Source organism: Pan troglodytes, chromosome X (genome assembly GCF_028858775.2).
Source record: "Pan troglodytes isolate AG18354 chromosome X, NHGRI_mPanTro3-v2.0_pri, whole genome shotgun sequence".
In the NCBI taxonomy this organism is placed as follows: Eukaryota; Metazoa; Chordata; class Mammalia; order Primates; family Hominidae; genus Pan; species Pan troglodytes.
Genome location: NC_072421.2, coordinates 13,552,138 through 13,573,422, shown reverse-complemented (window position 1 = coordinate 13,573,422; position 21,285 = coordinate 13,552,138). Strand labels below are relative to the sequence as shown.

Sequence of the window (21,285 nt, the reverse complement as noted above, 5' to 3'; positions counted from 1 at the left end):
GTGGGCCATATAGTAAATATTTTCTGTTTGGAGGCAGCTACTCAACTCTGCCATTTTAAGAGGAAAGCAGCTGTAGATAAACTGTAAATGAATGAGTACAGCTGTGGGCCAAGAAAGCTTTACTTACGGATGCTAAAATGAGAATTTCATATGCTTTTTTTTTTTTAACTTTTAAGTTCAGGGCTACATGGGCAGGTTTGTTATACAGATGAACTTGTGTCTCGGGGGTTTGTCATACAGATTATTTTGTCATCCAGGTATTAACCTAGTACCCAATAATGATTTTTCCAGATCCTCTCCCTCCTCCCATCCTCCACCCTTCAATAGGCCCCAGTGTGTGTTGTTCCCCTCTATGTGTCCACGTGTTCTCATCATTTAGCTCCCACTTATAAGTGAGAACACACGGTACTTGGTTTTTTGTTTGCATTAGTTTGCTAAGGATAATGGCTTCCAGCTCCATCCATGTCCCTACAAAGGACATGATCTCGTTCTTTTCTATGGCTGCATAGTATTCCATGGTGCATATGTACCACATTTTCTTTATCCAGTCTACCATTGGTGGACATTTAGGTTGAGTCCACATTTTTGATATTGTGAATAGTGCTGCAGTGAACATATGCGTGCATGTATCTTTATAATAGAATGATTTATATTCCTTTGGGCATATACCCAATAATGGGATTGCTGGATCAAATGGTAGGAGACTGTCATATAATTTCTGCATGCCAAGAAATAGTATTCTTCTTTTCATTTGTTTTCCAGTCCTTTAAAAATGTAAATACTGTTCTCAGCTCTCAGGTTGTAGAAAAACAGGTAGCTAACCGTTTTGTGCTCTTGGGCCAGAGATTGCTGACTCCTGATTTATAATGAGATGCTATCAGAGTTAATGACTTAATCATTGTAGAAGGTGTTTCTCTTTATGGAATAAAAAATGTTATGGATACAAAAGTAGCAGTAGGTATATAGATATGTATTAAATTAGCAAAAGATGCCCTTATAATGGTCAGGTCCACAAATCATGCTACATCTTCAAAGAGGAGACTGATTTGACTTTTGCTAATGGAACTGGTTCTACATGTGCATTTCATTCTGCACAATAAACTCAAGAAACTGAAATATGTCTTGTGGTTCTTACAACTGAAGATCCAGGTAGTCTATTAAAATTACCAGAGTCCTTTAGACTATTTTTTAATAATTTAATTAATTAATTATTTTTTAGAGACGGGGCCTTACTATGTTGCCTAGGCTGGTCTCAATCTCCTGGACTCAAGCAATTCTCCTACCTCAGCCTCCCAAGCAACTGAGACTACAGGCATGCACTATCAGGCCTGGCTCCTTTATACTCTTTAACATACACAAGTCAGTATTATGAAAAATGGCCATGTGATGGCAGAATCCTTAAATATGATTGGTGGCAATCAACCAAGATAATCAAGTGACCCAGCCATATTCAGATCACTGCCAACTTAAGATAATCATGGACAAACTCATATGTCTGGCTTTTCCACTTCCTCATCTATTGCTTTGAGTGCAAATATACAGTTTAATCTCTGATATAGCTGACCTTAACGTCCTGCTGGCATTATGTTATAAAACAAACAAGCGTAGCTTTAAAAGACGTAAAGGATTGGATTACCAGTGTTTGCATATTCTTAGAAAAGGTATCTCCTTAGCCAATGGGAAACATGGCAAGTGTCAGTCCCATTTCTCAGAGTCCAAATTCTTAGGTGTTAAATTACTATAGGTATAATATTGCCTTTTACAAACATCAAAAAGAAGAGAAAGGAAAGAAAGAGGGAGAGAGAGAAAGAGAGAAAGATGTGGACCATTTTTCTAGAACTAAACAGAAAAATGTTCTCAAAATTCTGTGTTGTCCTAGTGGACTGTCAAGGCTTTGCTTGGTGCTTGGCTACACAATTTGTATGCCATTGTATCCATTATGGTGTAATATGTTGATGGATAATGAAAAATCAGGAGTATCCACTTGGGCGGTCTGGCAAGAATTCAGTTTAAAGTAAATATAAGCTCTCTGGAGATATCTACCAGAAGAAGTGTTCTTTTTAAAGCTCATTGTTTGTTTTAATCCAGTGGAGAAAAAAAGAGATAAAAACTAAGGAGTAAGATCTATAAAGAGAAAGTACAAATATTACGACTGTCAAATGGAAAAAGACAGGGAATGAACTGAAGGCCAATTTAGACTTTGCAGATTGTCCTGGCAAAATTCTCCTTAAAGTGAAGGATAAGGCCCATCAGACCACAATTCCCTAGTTTAACTTAGTAAGACTTAATAAGAAATCTGTTGGTATATGTCCTTATTGTGGTTTCAAATACAAATTTTTATTTTATTTTTCATCATATTAAAGTGAAATGACTATATATGTGTGTATGTGTTCACATGTATGATGTGTATATATATATATGTATACACACATACATTTATATTTAGATATACACACATGCATTTGGAAAGGTGAAGTGCAGGGAAGAATATACAAACTATTACTAACCAAATCCACTGCCCAAGGTTAACTAATGCCTTCTATTTTTAAGGAGAAGTGGTGTTAGGAAGTATTATTTTCATTAATATAAAAACTTCAACTCTTTTGAACTGGAAGAGCCAAAGAAGGTTAATAGCCCAAAATCTAACTAGACAAATTTGGAAACTCTAATCTACAGGGGTCATGACATAACCTAGGCCACCCAAATCTTCACATATTCAATCAGGATAAGAAATCAGTCTTCTAATTCATAGCCCAGTTCATAAAGGGCAAAAAATTTCAGGTAACAGTTATAAGCAAGAATCAAAATTTGTCCTCAGCCGTGGAAGAGCTGCAATTTACAAAATACCAGCTTCCTGGCAAAATGAGACCTTGACGCCGAAAAGAATTAGTGTTCCTTAAGTTTTGTAGTTCTCTAATTACAGAGAGGCTTTTTAGACTTACCTCCAGAGGTTTTAATATTGCTACCTTAATTTATAGCTGTTCTTTACTTTTAATAGTCAAATGAAAGTTTTAATTATAATCAAGCAAGTCTTCATACAAAAAGATAGCACTGCTGGCTCTCCTTCAAGAGAACATGTGCTTTCAGTTATTTTCTGGGAGGCTGGGGAGGAGAGGACACAGAGCATTTACCCACTCCGATTCAAACAGTATACATTTGTACAAGGTCTCTCTAGACAAAGCTAGGACTGAGACTATGAATATGGAATCAAACAGAATTAACAAGCCCTTGTCAAACCTATAGTCTTGATTTTAGCTGCATTATACACTAAACAACCTGTCATATCCTGCTACAAATAGAAAACAGGTCTTTACCACGTTAACGTTTGGTCTGCACAAGAACAGTACATGAGGAGTATTGAATTATAAAAAACAAATTTATGTTGAATACTTGATATCCAATAAAAAGATGTTATCTTTTTGTTGTTTGGCTTTATGAAATAAACTTTAAGAACAGAGTTCCCATTTATTCCTCATCCAATTTCTCCATTGTTAAACTCTTATGGCATGGTATACTTGTCACAACTAAGAAATTAACCATAGTACAAAATTGTTGGCTGGGCTCATTGGCTCATGCCTGTAATCCCAACACTTTGGGAGGTCGAAGAAGGTGGATCGTTTCAGGTCAGGAGTTCAAGACCAGCCTGGCCAACATGGTGAAACCCTGTCTCTACTAAAAGTACACAAATTAGCTGGGCATGGTGGTGCATGCCTATAGTCCCAGCTACTCGGGAGGCTGAGGCAGGAGAATCGCTTGATCCTGGGAGGTGGAGGTTGTGGTGAGCCAAGATTGTGCCACTGCACTACAGTCTGGGCAACAGAGTAAGACCCTGTCTCAAAAAAAAAAAAAAAGTATGAAATTATTAACAAAACTCAAGACTTTATTCCAATTTCATCAGATTTTCTGTTAAATATCTTCCTTAAATACTTCTTTCTTCTCTCTGTTCTGTTCTTGCTGTTCATAGAATAGCACATTGCATTTAGTTGTCATGTCTCCTTGGTCTTCTCTCCTCTGAGAGTTTTTTTTTTTTTTTTTTTTTTTTGTCTTTTCATGACCTTGACAATTTTCAGCAGTACCAGTAAGCTATATTGTAGAATGTCCCTCAATTTGGGTTTGCCTGATGTTTTCTCCATTAGACTGATGTCAGAGCTCAGACACAATACCGCAAAATATGGTGCCTTGTCACGATGAATACTTTGAACTGAAGGAGATTGACAGGGCCTCAGAAACAAGATCTCTCTCTGACCTTCTCCTACTCTTCTTTCTCCTGTTCCTCTTTCTCCCCCAAAGGAAGCCATAGAAACTAGAACTCCTGTTCCTCAAATCAAGCCACAGAGCCTGGAAGTATTAAATGTCTTCACCTTTCTGTGTAGGAGCTGATCATAAAGAAATTCTCTGACCTACCTTGTCTGACTGTAGGTCATAAGACCCTCACTCCAGAGGGGTCCTGCTCCATACTCAGGAGGAAGGAAAGCTACACAGAGAGACCAAGAAGAATTGGAATAGAGAGGCCTTACTGGGTTTCCCACCTTAGTCTGTTACCATTAGATGATACCCTTTTGTCCAATCACATTGCTGCATGGCTGTCCATTCTTCGTTGAACCTAAGCATGAAATGGAAAATTTTCCCTGGGTCTTTGGCTCTTCATTTCTGAAGGCTCTCGTGTCACGTAAAACTTTGATTAAATAAATGTGTACGTTTTTTCCTGTTAATCTGTCTTTGTCAGTTTTATTTCAGACCTAGCCATGAACCCTAGGAGCATTGAGGAAACTTTTCCTCTTGTACACTGGGGATATGGGTTTTTGGAGTCAGCGAAGTGCCCTTCTCATCACAACATATTGGAGGGTACATGATGTCTGCATGACATCACTCGTGATGTTAGTCTTCATCAGTTAGTTAAAGGGGTGTTTGCCAAGTTTCTCTACTATAATATTACTGTTTTTCCCTTCTGGTTCCATACAAGGATTTTTGTCAGTAAGTCACTAAATCTAGCCCGCCCTCAAGTGTGAATGTTGGGGAGATTAATCTCTCCCTCCTAGAGGAGAGAGCATCTACATAGAATATTTGTCAAATCAAAGAGGAGGCTTTCCAGGATGAGGGAAGACAGGTCTTGTCTACTTGGGTATTTGAATAAAAAAAGGAAAAGGGCATTTGTACATCCATGAGAGTTAGCCACGTTTTTTCCTGACTAAGCAATGCCATTTACTGTAATGCTAATTTTCTTTAAATTTAAAAGTATTGTATTGGCATTTTAGTTGCACCTTTACGTTTCTTATTTTTGAGTCATTTTGGGGGGTTATATTTTATATACTATGTCAATTGTCTTAGCCCATTTTCTGTGGCTTATGACAGAATACTTGAAACTGGATAATTTATAGAGAAAATGATTTTTTTCTATTTATTTGCTATTATTATTCCTTAGATACAGGGTCTCTCTCTGTCACTCAGGCTGGAATGCAGTGGTGCATGATAGCTCACTGCACCCTCAAACTACTGGGCTCAGCCTCCTGAGTAGCTAGGACCACTGGTGCATGCCATCATGCCCAGCTAATTAAAATTTTTTTTTTTTTTTTTTTTTAGAAACGGGATCTTGCTGTGTTGCTTAGGCTGGTCTCCAACTCCTAGCCTCCAGTAATCCTCCCACCTTTTCCTCCCAAAGCACTGGGATTACAGGCATGAGCCACCATGCCCGGACAGAATTTATTTCTTACAGTTATGGAGGCTGGTCCCAGGTTGAAGGGCCACATCTGGGGTGAGGGCCTTCTTGTCAGTGGGGACTCTCTGCAGAGTCCTGAGGCGGTACAGGGCATCACATGGCAAGGGGGCTGAGCATGCTAGCTGAGGTCTCTCTTCCTCTTCTTATAAAGCCACCAGTCCCCTCACATCACAACCCATTAATTCATTAATCTGTGAATGAATTAGTCCATTCTTGAGGGTAGGGCCCTATGATTCAATCAATTCTTAACGGCCTCTCCTTCAATTCTGCCACATTGGGGATTAAGTTTCAACATGAGTTTTAGAGGGGACAAACATTTAAACCATAGCATCAGTAGAGGTGTAAAGTCGTCAAGAGGAGTTGGGAAGAGATGCCTGCAGCCAGCATTTTATAGTATTTCCACCATACAGATATAGTAGATGTAAGTAACCCTAAGAGCATAGTAATAGTAAAATGTGTAAAATAATTAGGCGGTGATGCATTTTAAGCATTTATTACCTTTACTTTTCATATAATTTATTTTATTGTAAGTTTATATCATTTAATAGTGACTTCGTTTAACAACCGGCTCTCAATTTTCCAAAAACTTTCACAAGCAGCTCTTGCCACTAACACTATTATTAGAAAACATCTGGAATGATTCACATAAAACTGTTCACAGTAGCTATCTCTGGAAAATGAGTTGAAAGTTAGAGGAACTTTCCCTTTCTCTTTCAGTCCATTCTATACTGTTTGATTTATTTGAAATAAATAAATATGCATTATTCTTGTAATAACAATGTTAAGTTTAAGAATATTATATTAGGAAGATGATTTATAATACCAACTGTGTAAGAGGAGGGGACATTACAACTATATATTTGTTTTTGCATATATATCGGAGGTTAAACAAGAAACTAATAAAAAGCATTATCCCAAGAGAGTGAGGGCAATCCGTCGAATGGGAATGTATTTTTCATATTCTTTTGATATTTGAACCACATAAATGGATGTGTTCCAAAAAGTTTAACAATTAAAAACACTTTAAAAAGATCATCTGCTGCTCCACCCTAAAAAAACACAAGAGAAATTTCTATTAATTATTATTACATATTGAGGACTCTGCCTCTTTGGAGGACAAGTCTCACTGAAATCATAAACTTTTTCTTTATTTCCATAACAAACTCATGGTCAGGGTGTCTTGAAAATGACTTTAGGGGTGAGTCATTGTTCAGGTATGCAGGTGTGTTAGCACTGGCCTCGAGACTCAGATAATACAGGGCACAATTGTTACAAGCAAACAGCAGTACGTGGATGAAGATATTTTTTCCAGGTAGAAAATGGAAGAGGGCCAGACACCCTTGAAGCGCTCTACCTTTTCATTCCTCTCACGCTAGTGTTAGGAAGGTGTGTTTGACCAGTAGAATGGGCGATGGTTGTTTAAGGCTTACGGAAACGTAGGCACCTGACCAAAATCAATCTCGCAATTTTTTTTTTTTTTTTAGATGGAGTTTCACTCTTTTTGCCCAGGCTGGAGTGCAATGCTGCAACCTCGGCTCACTGCAACCTCCAACTCCCAGGTTCAAGCGATTCTCCTCCCTCAGCTTCCCGAGTACTTGGGATTACAGTTGTGCACCACCATGCCCGGCTAATTTTGTATTTTTAGTAGAGACAGGGTTTCCCCATATTGCTCAGGCTGGTCTCGAACTCCTGACCTCAGGTGATCTGTCTGCCTCAGCCTCCCAAAGTGCTGGGATTACAAGTGTGAGCCACCACGCTTGGCCAAGCTTGCAATTTTGAGACCACCTCTTGATTCTCAGAGGAAGAGCAGAGGCCTTCTTCCTATGGTGCACTTGCAGAAGTGACAGTTCTGAATGCCGCGCCCGATTATTCCAGTTGTGTTTAGTTTTCCTTTATAATGCAAACATCTGTTATCTAGCAGGAACCTGAAAAGGATTTGCCTCTGCCTGATTCCTCGACACCTCAAGCCTTTGTTGTAGCCCCACAGAACTAATGACAGACATTTCTCTGCCAGATTATGAGAACTGAATAATATTTTTGGTCAATCAAAATTAATGTTAAAGATCTAGTATGAACTGAACATGAATGTGGTTTACATACATGTATCTCTATTCTCTTTTAAAATCACAGCCATAACACACGAGGATGTCAGTTGCAAACAAGCCCTAAGCCGACTCTTAAAGACTGAAATGACAGCACAAGCTTGCATCAGCCACATTTTCAAAGTCTTTGAAAATGTTCCTTGCAACATTGCACCTCTATAATGTTGTGTCTAGTCAGGCAGGACAAGCCCATGGGCCCACATATAGAAGCTACTGTTATTTTTATTATTGTTAGCATATAAATTTTGAAATTGCATTTTTGTTGGTTTATACATACAGGTTAGAACATAAGAAAATGGTAAGTCACATTAGAAGAAATGATAGGGGCCAGGCGCAGTAGTTCATGCCTATAATCCCAGCACTTTGGGAAGCCAATGCAGGCGGGTCACCTGAGGTCAGGGGTTCAAGATCAGCCTGGCCAACATGGTGAAACCCCATCTCTAATAAAACTACAAAAATTAGCAGGGCGTGGTGCCACACACCTGTAGTCCCAGCTACCTAGGAGGCTGAGGCAGGATAATTGCTTGAACCTGAGGGGCGGAGGTTGCAGTGAGCCGAGATCACACCATTGCACTCCAGCCTGGGTGACAAAGTGAAACTCCGCCTCAAAAAAAAAAAAAAAAAAAGAAAGAAATGATAGTGTCATAAATTCACCGTTTTTGCTGACGTCATAGAAAAAATCAATTCAGGCAGGAATCATCAATAAGTGCCAAAACTACTTGGTGGAAGTTTGAGGAAGAACAGGAGACTTGAGCCTGAGCCTCCAACTATCTTCCCCCAGGTTACTTACTAATTACAGTGGGAAAAATGATAGCCTTACAATGCAGAAATCTGGTGGCAACCATCTAGACAAGTGATCCAAGTTATCAATGAATGGGACAAATCGGCATCACGTGCGTCCTGATGTGAGGCACCAGGAAGGACACAACATCCTTTATCGGTTTTCCTACCCCAAATTATCTGACTCTAATCATGAAAAAAACAACAGGCAAACCCAAAATGATAGAAATTCTACAAACCAGTTGGTTCATATTCTTAAAAAATGTGACTGTCTTGAAAGAAAAAGAGCAGCTGAGGAATTGTTCCTGGTTAAAGAGACATGACAGCTCAATGTGATGCATGATCCTGGATTGGATCCCAGATGAGGAGGAAGAAAAGGGCTGTAAAGGACAATGGAGCAACTGGCAACATTTAAATATGGACTTTATGTTAGATAACAATATCACAGCATTGATGTTAAAATTCCTGAATTTAATCATTGCACTGTGGTTATGTAAGATAATATTCTTGTTCTTAGGAAATATAAGCTGAGGGACCTTCAAAGGGTTCAGAAAATGGTTCAGAAAAAAAAGAGGTGAGAGAGAAAGTAAATGTGGTAAAATGTTAACAATTAGTGAATCTGAGTAAAGGATATAGGGAATTCTTTTAACTATTCTTGCAACTCTTCTGTAAATTTGAAATTACGATTTTTCTTTAAAGTTAACACAGTGACTCACATGACTTCTTGGGAGAGGAAGAAAGTAGCACCATGTTCTAAGTCTATGCTGAGACACTGGGCCCTGAAACAGAAGCAAGAGTTGGAGCAGGAATGAGCAGCTATCTGGGGTTTCTGTTTGCAGAGATAAGACGAGGTGAAGCTCAGAACTCAAAAGAAATCTAGAAACTAAAGACCTAACCTCTAGTCTGTAGAGTGAAGTCAGACACCAAAAGAGGTAAGCAAAAGATTCAAACCAGGGAGCAACAACACTTACGGGGTAAGAGAGAAAAGGCAATCAGAGATGTTGGTGGAATAGAGAAGCCAGAGACTAAAAATGGTGAGAGAGGAGAGGGTTTCAGAAAGTAGAGTGTGGTCAGCATTGTCAAAAGCTACTTTATTAGTCAGGGTTCTCTAGAGGGACAGAACTGAGTTTATTATTAACTCACATAATCACAATGTCCCACAGTAGGCCATCTGCAAGCTGAGGAGCAAGGAAAGCCAGTCCGAGTCCCAAAACTGAAGAACCTGGAGTCTGATGTTCGAAGGCAGGAAGCATCCAGCACGGAAGAAAGATGTAGGCTGGGAGGCTAGGCCAGTCTAGTCTTCTCATGTTTTTCTGCCTGCTTTATATTCTAGCCATGCTGGCAGCTGATTAAAGGTGCCCACCCAGATTAAGGGTGGGTCTGCCTTTCCCAGCCCACTGACTCAAATGTTAATCTTTTTTGGCAACACCCTCACAGACACACCCAGGATCAATACTTTGCATCCTTCAATCCAATCAAGTTGACACTCAGTATTAACCATCACAGCTACCCAGAGAAAAAATTAGCTGGGGTATGGTGGCATGTACCTGTAGTCCCAGCTACTTGGGAGGCTGAGGCAGGAGGATCATCTGAGCCTGGGAGTTGGAGAGGCTGCAATGAACCAAGATTGCACCACTGCACTCCAGCCTGAGTGACAGAGTGAGACCCTGTCACACACACACACACACACACACACACATACACACACACACAAGGCTACAAAGAGGTCAAGAAGTATTTCATGTAATAATAGTGCATTGATTTGTGAACTAAGAGGCTGTTGTAATAATAAAGGAGACCATATACTGAGCACCTACAATGTACATATTTCCTTCAACTCTCACAGCAACCCCATGTGTCATGGCCATCCCCTTCCACATTAGGCAGGTGAGAAGAATGAAGCTCATAGAAGTTACGAAGTTTCTGAAGGTGGCACAGCTAATAGGAAGTTGACCAGGAACAAGTGACAAATTTTGAGGTGACAGCATGGCAAAGTGTATATTTTATCTGTTAGTACTTAGGAGCCTGGGTGAAAAAATGGCAAACAGGTTCTTGGAGTGGATTCAGGACTGGGGCATGAAGGAAGACTTCAGCTGGACATGGGGAGGAAAGGGTTTAAAATCAATCTGAAGTGAGTGATTAGGAGTCGAAGCTAGACAGAGAAAAGAAAGGAATTGAGGCCATAAGCAGGCAGGAGGCTGGGGGATGGAAGTCTTGACAAGTGTGAGTCTGACTCACACTGAAAGAAACATTGTACATCACAGATCAGTCATCTCTCTCCCTCATAAATAACTCAAACAGAAGTTTGATAAACAATAGTTACCCTTACCATGCTGGGGAGTTCTGAAAATTCTTGCTTGATTTCTTTTTAGTGATTTATTTTGTCTTTTTTTTTTTTTAATTTTTGTTTTCAATGCTGGCAAGAATCAATAAATTGATTTCCTACGACACAGCCTGTGGTTTGAAAACCACACTCTGGGTAGGGTGTGGCCTGAAGTGTGGTAGCGCTGGGGTGGGGATAGAGGTTAGAATGGTAGCCAGCTGTCTGGTTTGGATCTTTCTCAGCCTTCTTTTCTTGGCTAAGCCTGGCCCCTTACAGTTTTCCCTCAGCTGCTCCTGTGGTCTAAAGCCCTAACTCACCCTCCCAACTCGAATGAGATCCTACTTGGAAACACCTGTGGTACAAAGAATGGTGGCAGGGGGCCAAGTCACAACCGGCCTTGGCCAAGCCAAATGCCTTAGGCATTCTAGACATACATAAATGTCAGCATCATACATGGGTATCTGTCAGCTTCCAGGAGAGGAGAGAGAACATGAATCCTCCCTGTTTCAAAGGAATATGGTCAAAAGTGTGGAGTAGCCTTCTTTGGGGCAGATAGTTCTTAATGTCTATGTTAGATTCAATTGACCTCACCTCTTTCTAATCTGAAGGATTTATTATTTGAATGGGTTGAGGACTTAAATGGATTTTGTTTTTGGTATCCATCTCTCCTGTTGGGAAACTTCATGACTTATTTCAGAAAAGAAGCCCTGATAGGCGGAAGGTTCCAAACGTTAGATGCCAATATGTTTGTTCTCGATGCATGTTGCATGTATATTTATACACCTGTTATAACACGGAGCTTATACAGAGAAAGTCAGTGGAACCTTAGAGGAATGCCTTAGGCATGCACGTATGGCTTTGAGAATTTACATTTGCATATATGAACTCACGGTGCTCTCACCTTCCTAGCTCAAGTTACCAATAATGTTTGAAATGACAAATTCAGGGTTATATAATTACTATCCTTTCTTCAAAAAAAACCCATTCAGATTATATTCTTTTTTACTTTCTTTTCTTTTAAATTTTGTGACTGACCTCTCTAATTACTTGGGGTAGTATATGCACTTCTTTTCCCACATGGTATTTTTCACTGCTCTTGAGGAAGCACAACTGTTTTCTGCCATGACCACCTGTGTTATTCATCCCTGTAATCACAGGAAACAAATAACCAATTACAAACCTTTCATTTTCCTTCCTTCCATACCCCTTTCTCTTCACCCACTTATGGGTCCTATAAGTTTTTCCATATTGGTCCTTAAATCACTGGATAATGTTCTGATTAATGTCGAAAATCTTCAGTTATCCTCTCTCCTTCCACAGACCCACTCATTTGGTAAAATGTCCCTGCCCACAGTGCTGACTGACTGATCATTTCAACCATCGCACTACAGTGCCTCTACTAGACAACCCACTAATGACGATTTATAGTGGGTTAAATAGCAGCCCTCCCCCCACCAAAGATCTGTCCCTATCAAATCCCTGGAACCTGTGAATGCTAACTTACTTGGGAAAGAGTTTTTTTGCAGATGTAATTAAGGATCTTGAGATGAGATCATCCTGGATGACCCAGGTGGGCCCTAAATCCAATGAGAAGTGCCCCTATAAGAGAAAGACGAGGAGAAGACACAGACGCAGAGAAGGCCACGTGAAAATGGAAGTGGACATTGAAGTGACGCAGTCACAAACCAAGGAATACCTGGAGCCACCGGAAGCTGAAAGATGCAAGGAAGGATTCTCTCCTTGAGCCTTTGGAGGGAATCCGGCTCTGCCGACACCTTGATATCGGGCTGCTGGCTTCCAAAACATGAGAGCATATATTTCTGTTGTTTTCAGCCCCCAAGTTTGTAGGGATTGATTACAGCTGCCCCAGGAACATAATACATGATTGAAGACCAGCTTTTAATGTACAAACCCTAGTACAAGGCACTGCAAACCTCAGAGATCTCCACACAAAAATGTAATTTTAACCATTTCAAATTGATTAAACTTCTTTCCGCTCCAGTATAAAAGTTGGTACCAAATGACCATGAAGTGTTCATAATATAGAGGTGTTACAAGCCCATCTTTTCGAAATGTGGACCAAGAAATACCAATAAAAGTAAGATTTAGCACCTTCTTGTATGAGGTTGCTGCAACACTGATGATGTCAATATGCTTTTTCAGTGACAAGTATGGACAGTCTCTTCTTCGCCCTCCTTCCCTATAGCTACATTTCTAAACAAGAAGGGTCTACAGACTGCCTCATGTGGATGAAATGATTTTACTTCTAATATCTCCCAATTACCTAAGGGTAATTTTCAAACTCCTTAGCCTGGCTCAGGGGCCCTTCACAATCTGGTTCCAGGCTATCTCCTGGCTCAGTGTCTTACCTGGCAAAAACAGAAGCTGGGTGAATCGTAGTTGGATAAATGAATGGATATCTGGCTCAGGCCGGATACGGCTGTTCATTCGCACAGGTTTTCCTCTCCCATAGACCAAGAGTAGGCCCGGGCCTTATTCAACTTCCTATTCCAGCAACTTGGAAAGAGCCAGGCAGACACTAGGTGCTCAGTAAACGTTTGTTGAGTAAAGAATGACTCTTTCTAATTAGCCAGGCATGGTGGTACACACCTGTGGTCCCAGCTACTCAGGAGGCTGAGGTGGGAGGATTGCTTGAGCCTGGGAGGTCGAGGCTGCAATGAGCCATGATCGTGCCACTGCACTTACACTACAGCCTGGGTGACAGAGTGAGACCCTGCCTCAAAAAAAAAAAGAATGACTCTACCCTCCAAGTAAGCAAGTCATTTTAAGTAGAAACAACCATGTGGCATTCCATATATATTTTTTAATCTTTTGAAATATTTTTGTTTCTAGATTAAGAAAATGCTATCACAAAGTCTCTGTGTGGTCAAAGGTATCAGCCACTTACAGCGCTCAATGTGGTAATGAGGAAAGGCATAATTTCCTGTGGTTTGACAATAACGTGACAGGAATAGCTCCAACTGCTTTGAATAGATTATTGTCCCCCTCCATTGAAGTTCCAAACTGTGGAATCCTACTAAACAAATGTGACCAGCCCTCAGCCAGCCAGGTGCTGTGCTTATGGATACACGTGGTCATCATGTTGCTTGGTTCTCTGAGGGATTTCAAAATTTGAGCAACCATTTCAGCCCCCAGTAATCATACAGTTGAATTGGAAAGAGAAGGCAAACAGAGGAAGGGGAAGGATTTAGCAGTAAGAAGTGTTTCTCTGGAGATTCAACATCTAAGCCACAAAATCCTAGCAAAAGATAGATTTTAAAATGCTATCTATCCAGGTTGGGTGTGGTGGCTCACACCTGTAATCCCAGCACTTTGGGAGGTGGAGGCAGGGGGATCACTTGAGGCCATGAGCTTGAGACCAGCCTGAACAACATAACAAAACTCTGTCTCTACAAAAAGAAAAAAAAAATTTTTTTTTTAAATTAGCCAGGGCTGGTGGCACATGCCTGTAGTCCTAGCTACGCAGGAGGCTGAGGTGGGAGGATCACTTGAGCCCAGGAGTTTGAGGCTATAGTGCAGCTATAATAGGGCCACTGCACTCCAGCCTGGGCAATAGAGCAAGACCCTGCCCAGAAAAACAACAACAACAACAAAATGCTATTCATTCAGTCCATTTTTAGACCTTGGGCATTCCTCAGAAAGGATTCTCAAAAAATAACAGGCAAGAGTTATCATGCCCAATCTTTCTATGCTAATAGAATATTTGATTGCAAGGTGAAGAATCAGTTTCCTTCAAAATTCACTCACCATTGAACTTTTGGAGGGATTTGAATTAATCATTCTAGATACATTTGGAAAAATGGCCACTGTAAAGCAAAGAATAGGTATTAAACCTCATTTAGAAATCCAAAGCCCTTAGACTCATCATGTACCCTAAAAATGGAAAAGAATAATTTCTTAGTATTTTCCACTTGGAATCAGATGAAAAATGCATTTAACTAATGGAGGGCACAGGAGGGTAGGGACTACATCTTATTTACAACCGTGTCTCTGTGGCAAATGAATTACCTGGCATGAACTGGTGGAGTGAACTAATGATCCAGTGCTCTGGCTTCATAATATGGAGTTGGCTATAAGTATTGATTCAAATCAGCACAGCCGGCCGGACGCGTTGGCTCAAGCCTGTAATCCTAGCTAGCACTTTGGGAGGCCGAGGCGGGCGGATTGCCTGAGCTCAGGAGTTCGAGACCAGCCTAGGCAACATGGTGAAACCCCGTCTCTGTTAAAATACAGAAAAAAAAAAAAAATTAGCCCAGCATGGCAGCATGCGTCTGTAGTCCCAGCTACTTGGGAGGCTGAGGCAGGAGAATTGCTTGAACCCAGGAGGTGGAGGTTGCAGTGAGCCGAGATTGTGCCACTGCACTCCAGCCTGGCGACAGAGTGAGACTCCATCTCAAAAAAAAAAAACAAAAACAAAAAACTCAGCACAACCAAAGTCAGGCAAATTGCTGTTCAAAGCTCTTTAAAGATATTTGTTAAAAACATATTTAAAATTGTGATGTCTAACATGACATTCACATGTTCAAAGGGACCCCCAAACCAGCATGTTAAATGAAGTCTCGACTGGGCGTGGTCGCTCACACCTGTAACCCCAGCTCTTTGGGAGGCTGAGGCAGTTGGATTGCTTGAGCTCGGGAGTTTGAGACGAGCCTGGGCAACATGGCGAAATAAAAAATAAAAAAAATAATTAGCCAGGCATGGTGGCGCATGCCTGTGGTCCCAGCTACTCAGAAGGCTGAGGTGGGAGGATCCCTTGAGCCTGGGAGGCGGAGGTTGCAGTGAGCCGAGATTGCGCCACTGCCCTCCTGCCTGTGACAGAGAGAGACCCCATCTCAAAAAAAATAAAAATAAAAAAAAAAAAGAAGTCTCCATCAAGTAAGGGGAGAAGTGTGCTTTGAGGCACAGAAGGAAGAGTGCATGGTGTATGCACACAGTGAATGTAGCATGCACCAGCCCTGCCTACAAAAGTCTCAGAAGCCAGGGGCAAAGATGGTATTAGCACGACAATGTGATTACAGAAATAAAATGCTATGCAAGTGTCCAAGGAAAATATAAACTAGGTAAATACAGGTCTTAGAAACATATTTTCTTCCTAGCTTGCTTTGTTGTACATCTCTGCCTTACATTTGTAATTTCACCCCTTCTCATTACATGCAGAGAAAACCTAGTTGAGTCCCAAATTGGTGTGTTTGATTCTCTTAGATTGCAGTGTAAGCCACTCTTGAAAGTGTAATCTAAAAGAAAGGATTTGGGGAGTGTGGAGTGCGGAGGGTATTTTTTTCTTATTTTCTTGCTAGGCTAGTGAAGGCTACTAGGGTAAATGAAGCATTGAGTGCTTTCAACGTTTTTAAACAATGTTTAAAGTTTACATTCTTGAACAAAGAAAGACTCAAGATTTTTTATTTTTACTTTTTGTCTGTAATATTGTCTCCAAAATGCTCTGTTCTTTCTAGTTAGCACAAAATTGACCCCATATGTTTAGAAAAAAAAATGCAAAAATATTTTCTTTTTGTCTCTTGAGGAATTAGATGCTTCTTTGGGGGAAAATAAACAGACCTTCCTTGTGCATTTAAAGGAGACAATACCTGATTCTGACTATAATGGGTCTCTTACACAGCCGAGAGACTCAAAGTTTGTTAAGATTTTGAACCCCCCTCCCCGCCATACACACTCAATCTTTGCATACACAGCCCAAAAGCTGTGTTGTTCTCCTGAAAGAATAAAATAGCTTTAAAATTCCAACCACTGGAAGGCTGGAAATGTGGCTGTGATGGTTGACAAATTTGCGAGATTTCAAAATGAAGCCAGCTCAATCTCAAAGGTCCTTTAGTGAGTCTCTTTTATTTCCTTTATTTTTGCTTTATTCGTCTTGATCAATTCAAAATTTGCAGAAATCCCAGACTAAACTGTGTGACCTTCGGGGCTTACTTAAGCTACCTTGGCCTGTTTTGTCCTGGGGGGAAGAGAAACAGTCATAGGGTCTCCTTCAATCCCAACGTTCTCTCATTCTAAGGGTAAACCTAATGTCCCCTTTGTATCTGTGAAAAATACTGTCGACTCCCAAGTCCTACATAGCAGGAACATATATCCCCACACTGACTCATAAATACCCCCAGCCCTTCTGGGAAGAATCTCTCTTGGGAAAAACAAAGAAACCCCCATCAAAATAAAAAAAATAAATTCTCTCCCATCCCCGTGTGCAGCAGTTAAGTGTACAGAGTGTGATATGGGCAGAAGCTTCTGAATTTCCCCATTCCACACGTCAAGCAGCCTGAATTCAATCATTACCAGATTTTTTACTTTTTTTTTCTGTGCTATGTTTTAGCTTTGTCCCTCTAGGGGAGAAAGGCCTTTTATTCCATGAATTATCCCTTTTCCTAAATGTTCCTTCTTCAACTGAGGAACACTGGAGCTGTGTTAATTTCTTAAAATCTTCTTTCGTCTTTGCATTGTTTGAAAAAGGCACACAGCAAAAGCCCACGTGGGAATGGTTTCTCTTTGTGCCTTGGGCATTTGCACTGTGCCCACACCCTTCCCTATAGGCAAGAAAACTACAGGGCTCCAGGCCCGTCTCCATCTTGAGATGGCTCCAGAACCTTTGTGCTTACTCCTCTCTTCACGGAGCTAAGCGGGCTGTGGCGCTTCAGGTTTTGTAGCAGCCTCTGCAGCAGCCGGTACACACCCCTTCCCTTGCAACGCAGAGCAAGGCTTCTAGCCTGATGGTCTACTTGATTGTCTAAACCACAGGTAAATGGTTTCCTGTGCATTTCTCAAAATAAGCGTTGAGCAAAGGAAATGAAAGCAACCAATTTAATAGTGATCAACAATTTTCCCTACCCCTCCGCTTCAAAAAGGGTATTTTCATAAATCGGTTTTGAGAGAAAAATGTTTAACTTCTTGGACATTTGCGTTGTAAAATTTAGCTTTGCAGAACATTCAGTGAACTAAGAGCCTTCTTAAATGCTGTTGTTTCAGCTTAATAAAACTGGTGCTTATTAAAAAAAGTCTCCACCCTTCCCTACAGAACCGAGGAATCCATTAAGGACCTTATAGAATGGCAAATCTTTTTTAACTCAAAAAATTGATGTTGTTTCCGTCTTCCCGCACCAAGGACTTCGCTTTTACCCATCAGTGAAAATAACTACTTCCGATGATTGAGAAGTTATCAAGGACTCAAAGACCTAAATGTGAGTCAATTAATTCCCGCTGGATTTAAACTTAGTACAAATCTCACCTGTGTCCTGCTAGTGTCCTTTAAACCCAAAAGATCAAATAAGTATCTTTTAAATCCAGATTATTCAAATGAAGAGGACCCAATAAATTTAAAATCATGTTCACTAATCATAACTGTATTCATTAAAGCAATTGTAAATATTGAACTCTAATTAGAAACCGGCCATTAGAAAATGAGTAAGCTCAAGTCCTAAATTCCTTCTTAACGCAGCTGCTAAAAATGTAATTTTTACTCATCTATGTTAATGCTAGCACTTGGTTAAATAACCAAGTTCAATTTGATACCCTGAAATAAGATACTGTGCTGTAAATTATCACCTTCATTTTCTTGAGCACGTGCAATATGTCAGCTTATCAAAACCCGTAAGAACTGCAAATATATTTTTATTAAAGCTCTCACACAATTCATACTAGGAATTCAATCAGCCTGAGAAAATGATCTCCTAGTATAGACAAGGTATTTTGCATACCTGGGTGAAACCCATTTCTATGCCATAAGGGAATTTATCCAGTCAACAGATGCTTGTCCCTCCCCAGTGGACCAAGAGGTAGGCCTCTTTGCAAAGGTTTCATCCGCGATCCTTCCAGAAACCAAACAGACACACCAGCTAAGTTTTTAAACTTTTTATTTGCATATTAAAAAAATTGTGCATTCCAATAATTAAAATCATTTGAACAAAAAAAAAATGGCACTCTGATTAAACTGCATTACAGCCTGCAGGACACCTTGGGCCAGCTTGGTTTTACTCTAGATTTCACTGTCGTCCCAACCCCACTTCTTCCACCCCACTTCTTCCTTCACCAACATGCAAGTTCTTTCCTTCCCTGCCAGCCAGATAGACAGATGGGAAAGGCAGGCGCGGCCTTCGTTGTCAGTAGTTCTTTGATGTGAAAGGGGCAGCACAGTCATTTAAACTTGATCCAACCTCTTTGCATCTTACAAAGTTAAACAGCTAAAAGAAGTAAAATAAGAAGGCAATGCTTGTGGAATGTACAGTGCATATTGGCGGCGCACGCCTCATTACGATTCGCCTGCTTGCTTCTCCTGTTCAATTGCTGTAACCAGAAAAAAAAAAAAAAAGATGGAGATGATTAAAGGATTCAGTACAGACTAAAGGGCTTTCATTTAAAGCATCTTTTCAAATCATAAACATTCTACACGGTATTCCACAATGGAATAAGATATGTATATTGAATATACTAAATAGAAATACATTTTAATGGATAAATATGTTTGTATATTAATATGGCATATTAAATATTTCATTACTAAATTACTAAAGCCCCGTGTTTGTTGGCTGCAAAACCATTTTTAATTAACCTTTGCAAGCCACATTCATCAACTGTCGGCTCTTCCCCCGCACTCCCCCCTCCCGAATTCTTCCCGCGGCCGCTCCCAGCCTCCCGCCCTCCCGCCCTCCCACCGGCCGCTCCCACCCAGCCTTTCTAAAGATGGGGGTGGGTCGGAGCTCACTTTCTTTGGAAGGCAGTGGATTTTTCTCTTGCGTCTCTGTCTTCTTCAGTTTCGACTTATCGAATTTCTCGATCTCAGCCATATCGGGTTTGTCAGACATGGTTGCGGAGGAAAAGCTGCAGGGAGCAAGCCAAGAGCGAGCGTGAGGAAGAGCCACCCGCCCCACTGTCTCTGGGCTGGGAACTGCGCTTCTGCCCTCCGACCCGCAGCCTGAAAAAAACCCTTCTCGCCCTCCTACTGCTGCCGTTCCGCGCTCACGAGCTTCCTCTTTCTACAGAAAAAGAGGCGACACCCCCCGCGCCCCTCCTCCCCATATTTCAAAACGCTGTGGACCAAAGAGGGCGGATGCCTCTCAAAGCCGAATCTTGCAGAATAAAGGAAATTGACCACTGCGAATTGTTAATTACAGCGTTTAAAATTAAAGGCTGGCTAGGACAAGGAGAGAGGAGGAAAGCCACTTCCGAATTCAAGTGGGAAAAATCGGCAAGAATTCCTAAAATGGAGCCCAGGTAGCAAAAGCGTTTCCATTTCCTAGCCGCAGCCTCTCCGCAAGGATGCGGGCCGGATCCGGCTTTCTAGTCCTCTCACAAAGGCGGCGGCCGCGGCTGGAGCTTCCGACCACCGCCCTACCGGCTTCCTCGCCCGCGCCACAATGCAGCCCCGCACACAAAGCGGCCGCCGCGCGCCCCGAAGCCGGTCTTGCCTGCTCTCCCGGCAATTCGGCATCCCTGGCACACATGTCTCTGCAAGAAGGACTGTAAAAATGTCATAGCACAGCCCCGCCGCCGCCAGGCTGCACAGATGCAGCCCGCGCAGCCGTCCGAGGCTGGGAGGAGGCTCGGGGCTCGGAAGATGAACCTCAGAACAAAGGACTTGTCTGTTCCCCCATATCTCAGCCTCCAAGGCAACGCACAATACCTTTGCGGGCAAACACTAAGAAATTTTTTAATGTCCCCTCCGAGCGGCACGGCAAAACGCCAGTTTTTCGGTTTTGTTCTTAAATCATCGATTTCCCCACCCCATTATCCAGTATCTAGGGTGTTTCGCATCCCCCCAGCTCCCCAAAGCAGCCTTCCCGGGGAGAACCACTCGGGCTCGGATTTAGGGAATGCCTTCACAGGGACGCGGATGATGAAAGGGCGGGGACGGAGGCAGGACCGCAGGAGGAGGAAGGAGGCAGGGGCCCTGGGGCTCACCGGAGCGAGGCGCGCGAGTACGAGCGAAGTCTGGTCTGCGCAGTGGCCACCACCGAGTTGTCGGGCGGGGTGCGGCGGGCGCAGCTTTATGGGCGCTCCTATGTAAATGAGGTGATGTCACCCGCCGGCCCGCTTAACTCCTTCGCGCCGCGTCTCGGAACGGCATCCGGAGGCCTGCCGGGCTTTTGGGGAGCCCCACCCCCACCCGGGGTCCACTAGTGCATGCACCCTAACCACAACGATGGCGAAAAAATGAGCAAAGCACCCTCCAACACTTCATAACACATTTTCCCCTTTTACGTTTATTTCATTACGATGAATTTTTGCAACAGCAGCGCAAAAATTGCTCTTGGGGACCAGTGCATAATAACTAAGGGTCGGGGTGGCACCTGGGGTGACAGGCATTCTTTTACTTCGAAACTGCCTTTGTCTACTGTGGA

The 21,285-nt window shown here is 41.8% G+C and overlaps 1 protein-coding gene across 1 annotated transcript; it reads right to left on the bottom strand.

The window, feature by feature from the left end:
* Positions 1–18,784: 18,784 nt before the first annotated feature.
* Positions 18,785–20,930, bottom strand: TMSB4X (thymosin beta 4 X-linked). Its single transcript, XM_520932.9, has 3 exons — positions 20,846–20,930; positions 19,650–19,765; positions 18,785–19,231 (listed from the first exon to the last, which is right to left on the bottom strand). Exons 2-3 carry the CDS (start codon positions 19,747–19,749, stop codon positions 19,197–19,199), a joined length of 135 nt encoding a protein of 44 aa, XP_520932.2. The 5' UTR covers positions 19,750–19,765; positions 20,846–20,930; the 3' UTR covers positions 18,785–19,196.
* Between the last annotated feature and the right edge of the window lie 355 nt (positions 20,931–21,285).

What these genes read in the sequence shown, in the direction of transcription:
- TMSB4X (XM_520932.9), bottom strand. Translation starts at nt 19,749, where the DNA reads ATGTCTGACAAACCCGATATGGCTGAGATCGAGAAATTCGATAAGTCG. An exon ending in TCCACTGCCTTCCAAAGAAA is followed by an intron (nt 19,232 to 19,649) that starts GTGAGCTCCGAC and finishes TTCTGGTTACAG; the next exon opens with CAATTGAACAGGAGAAGCAA.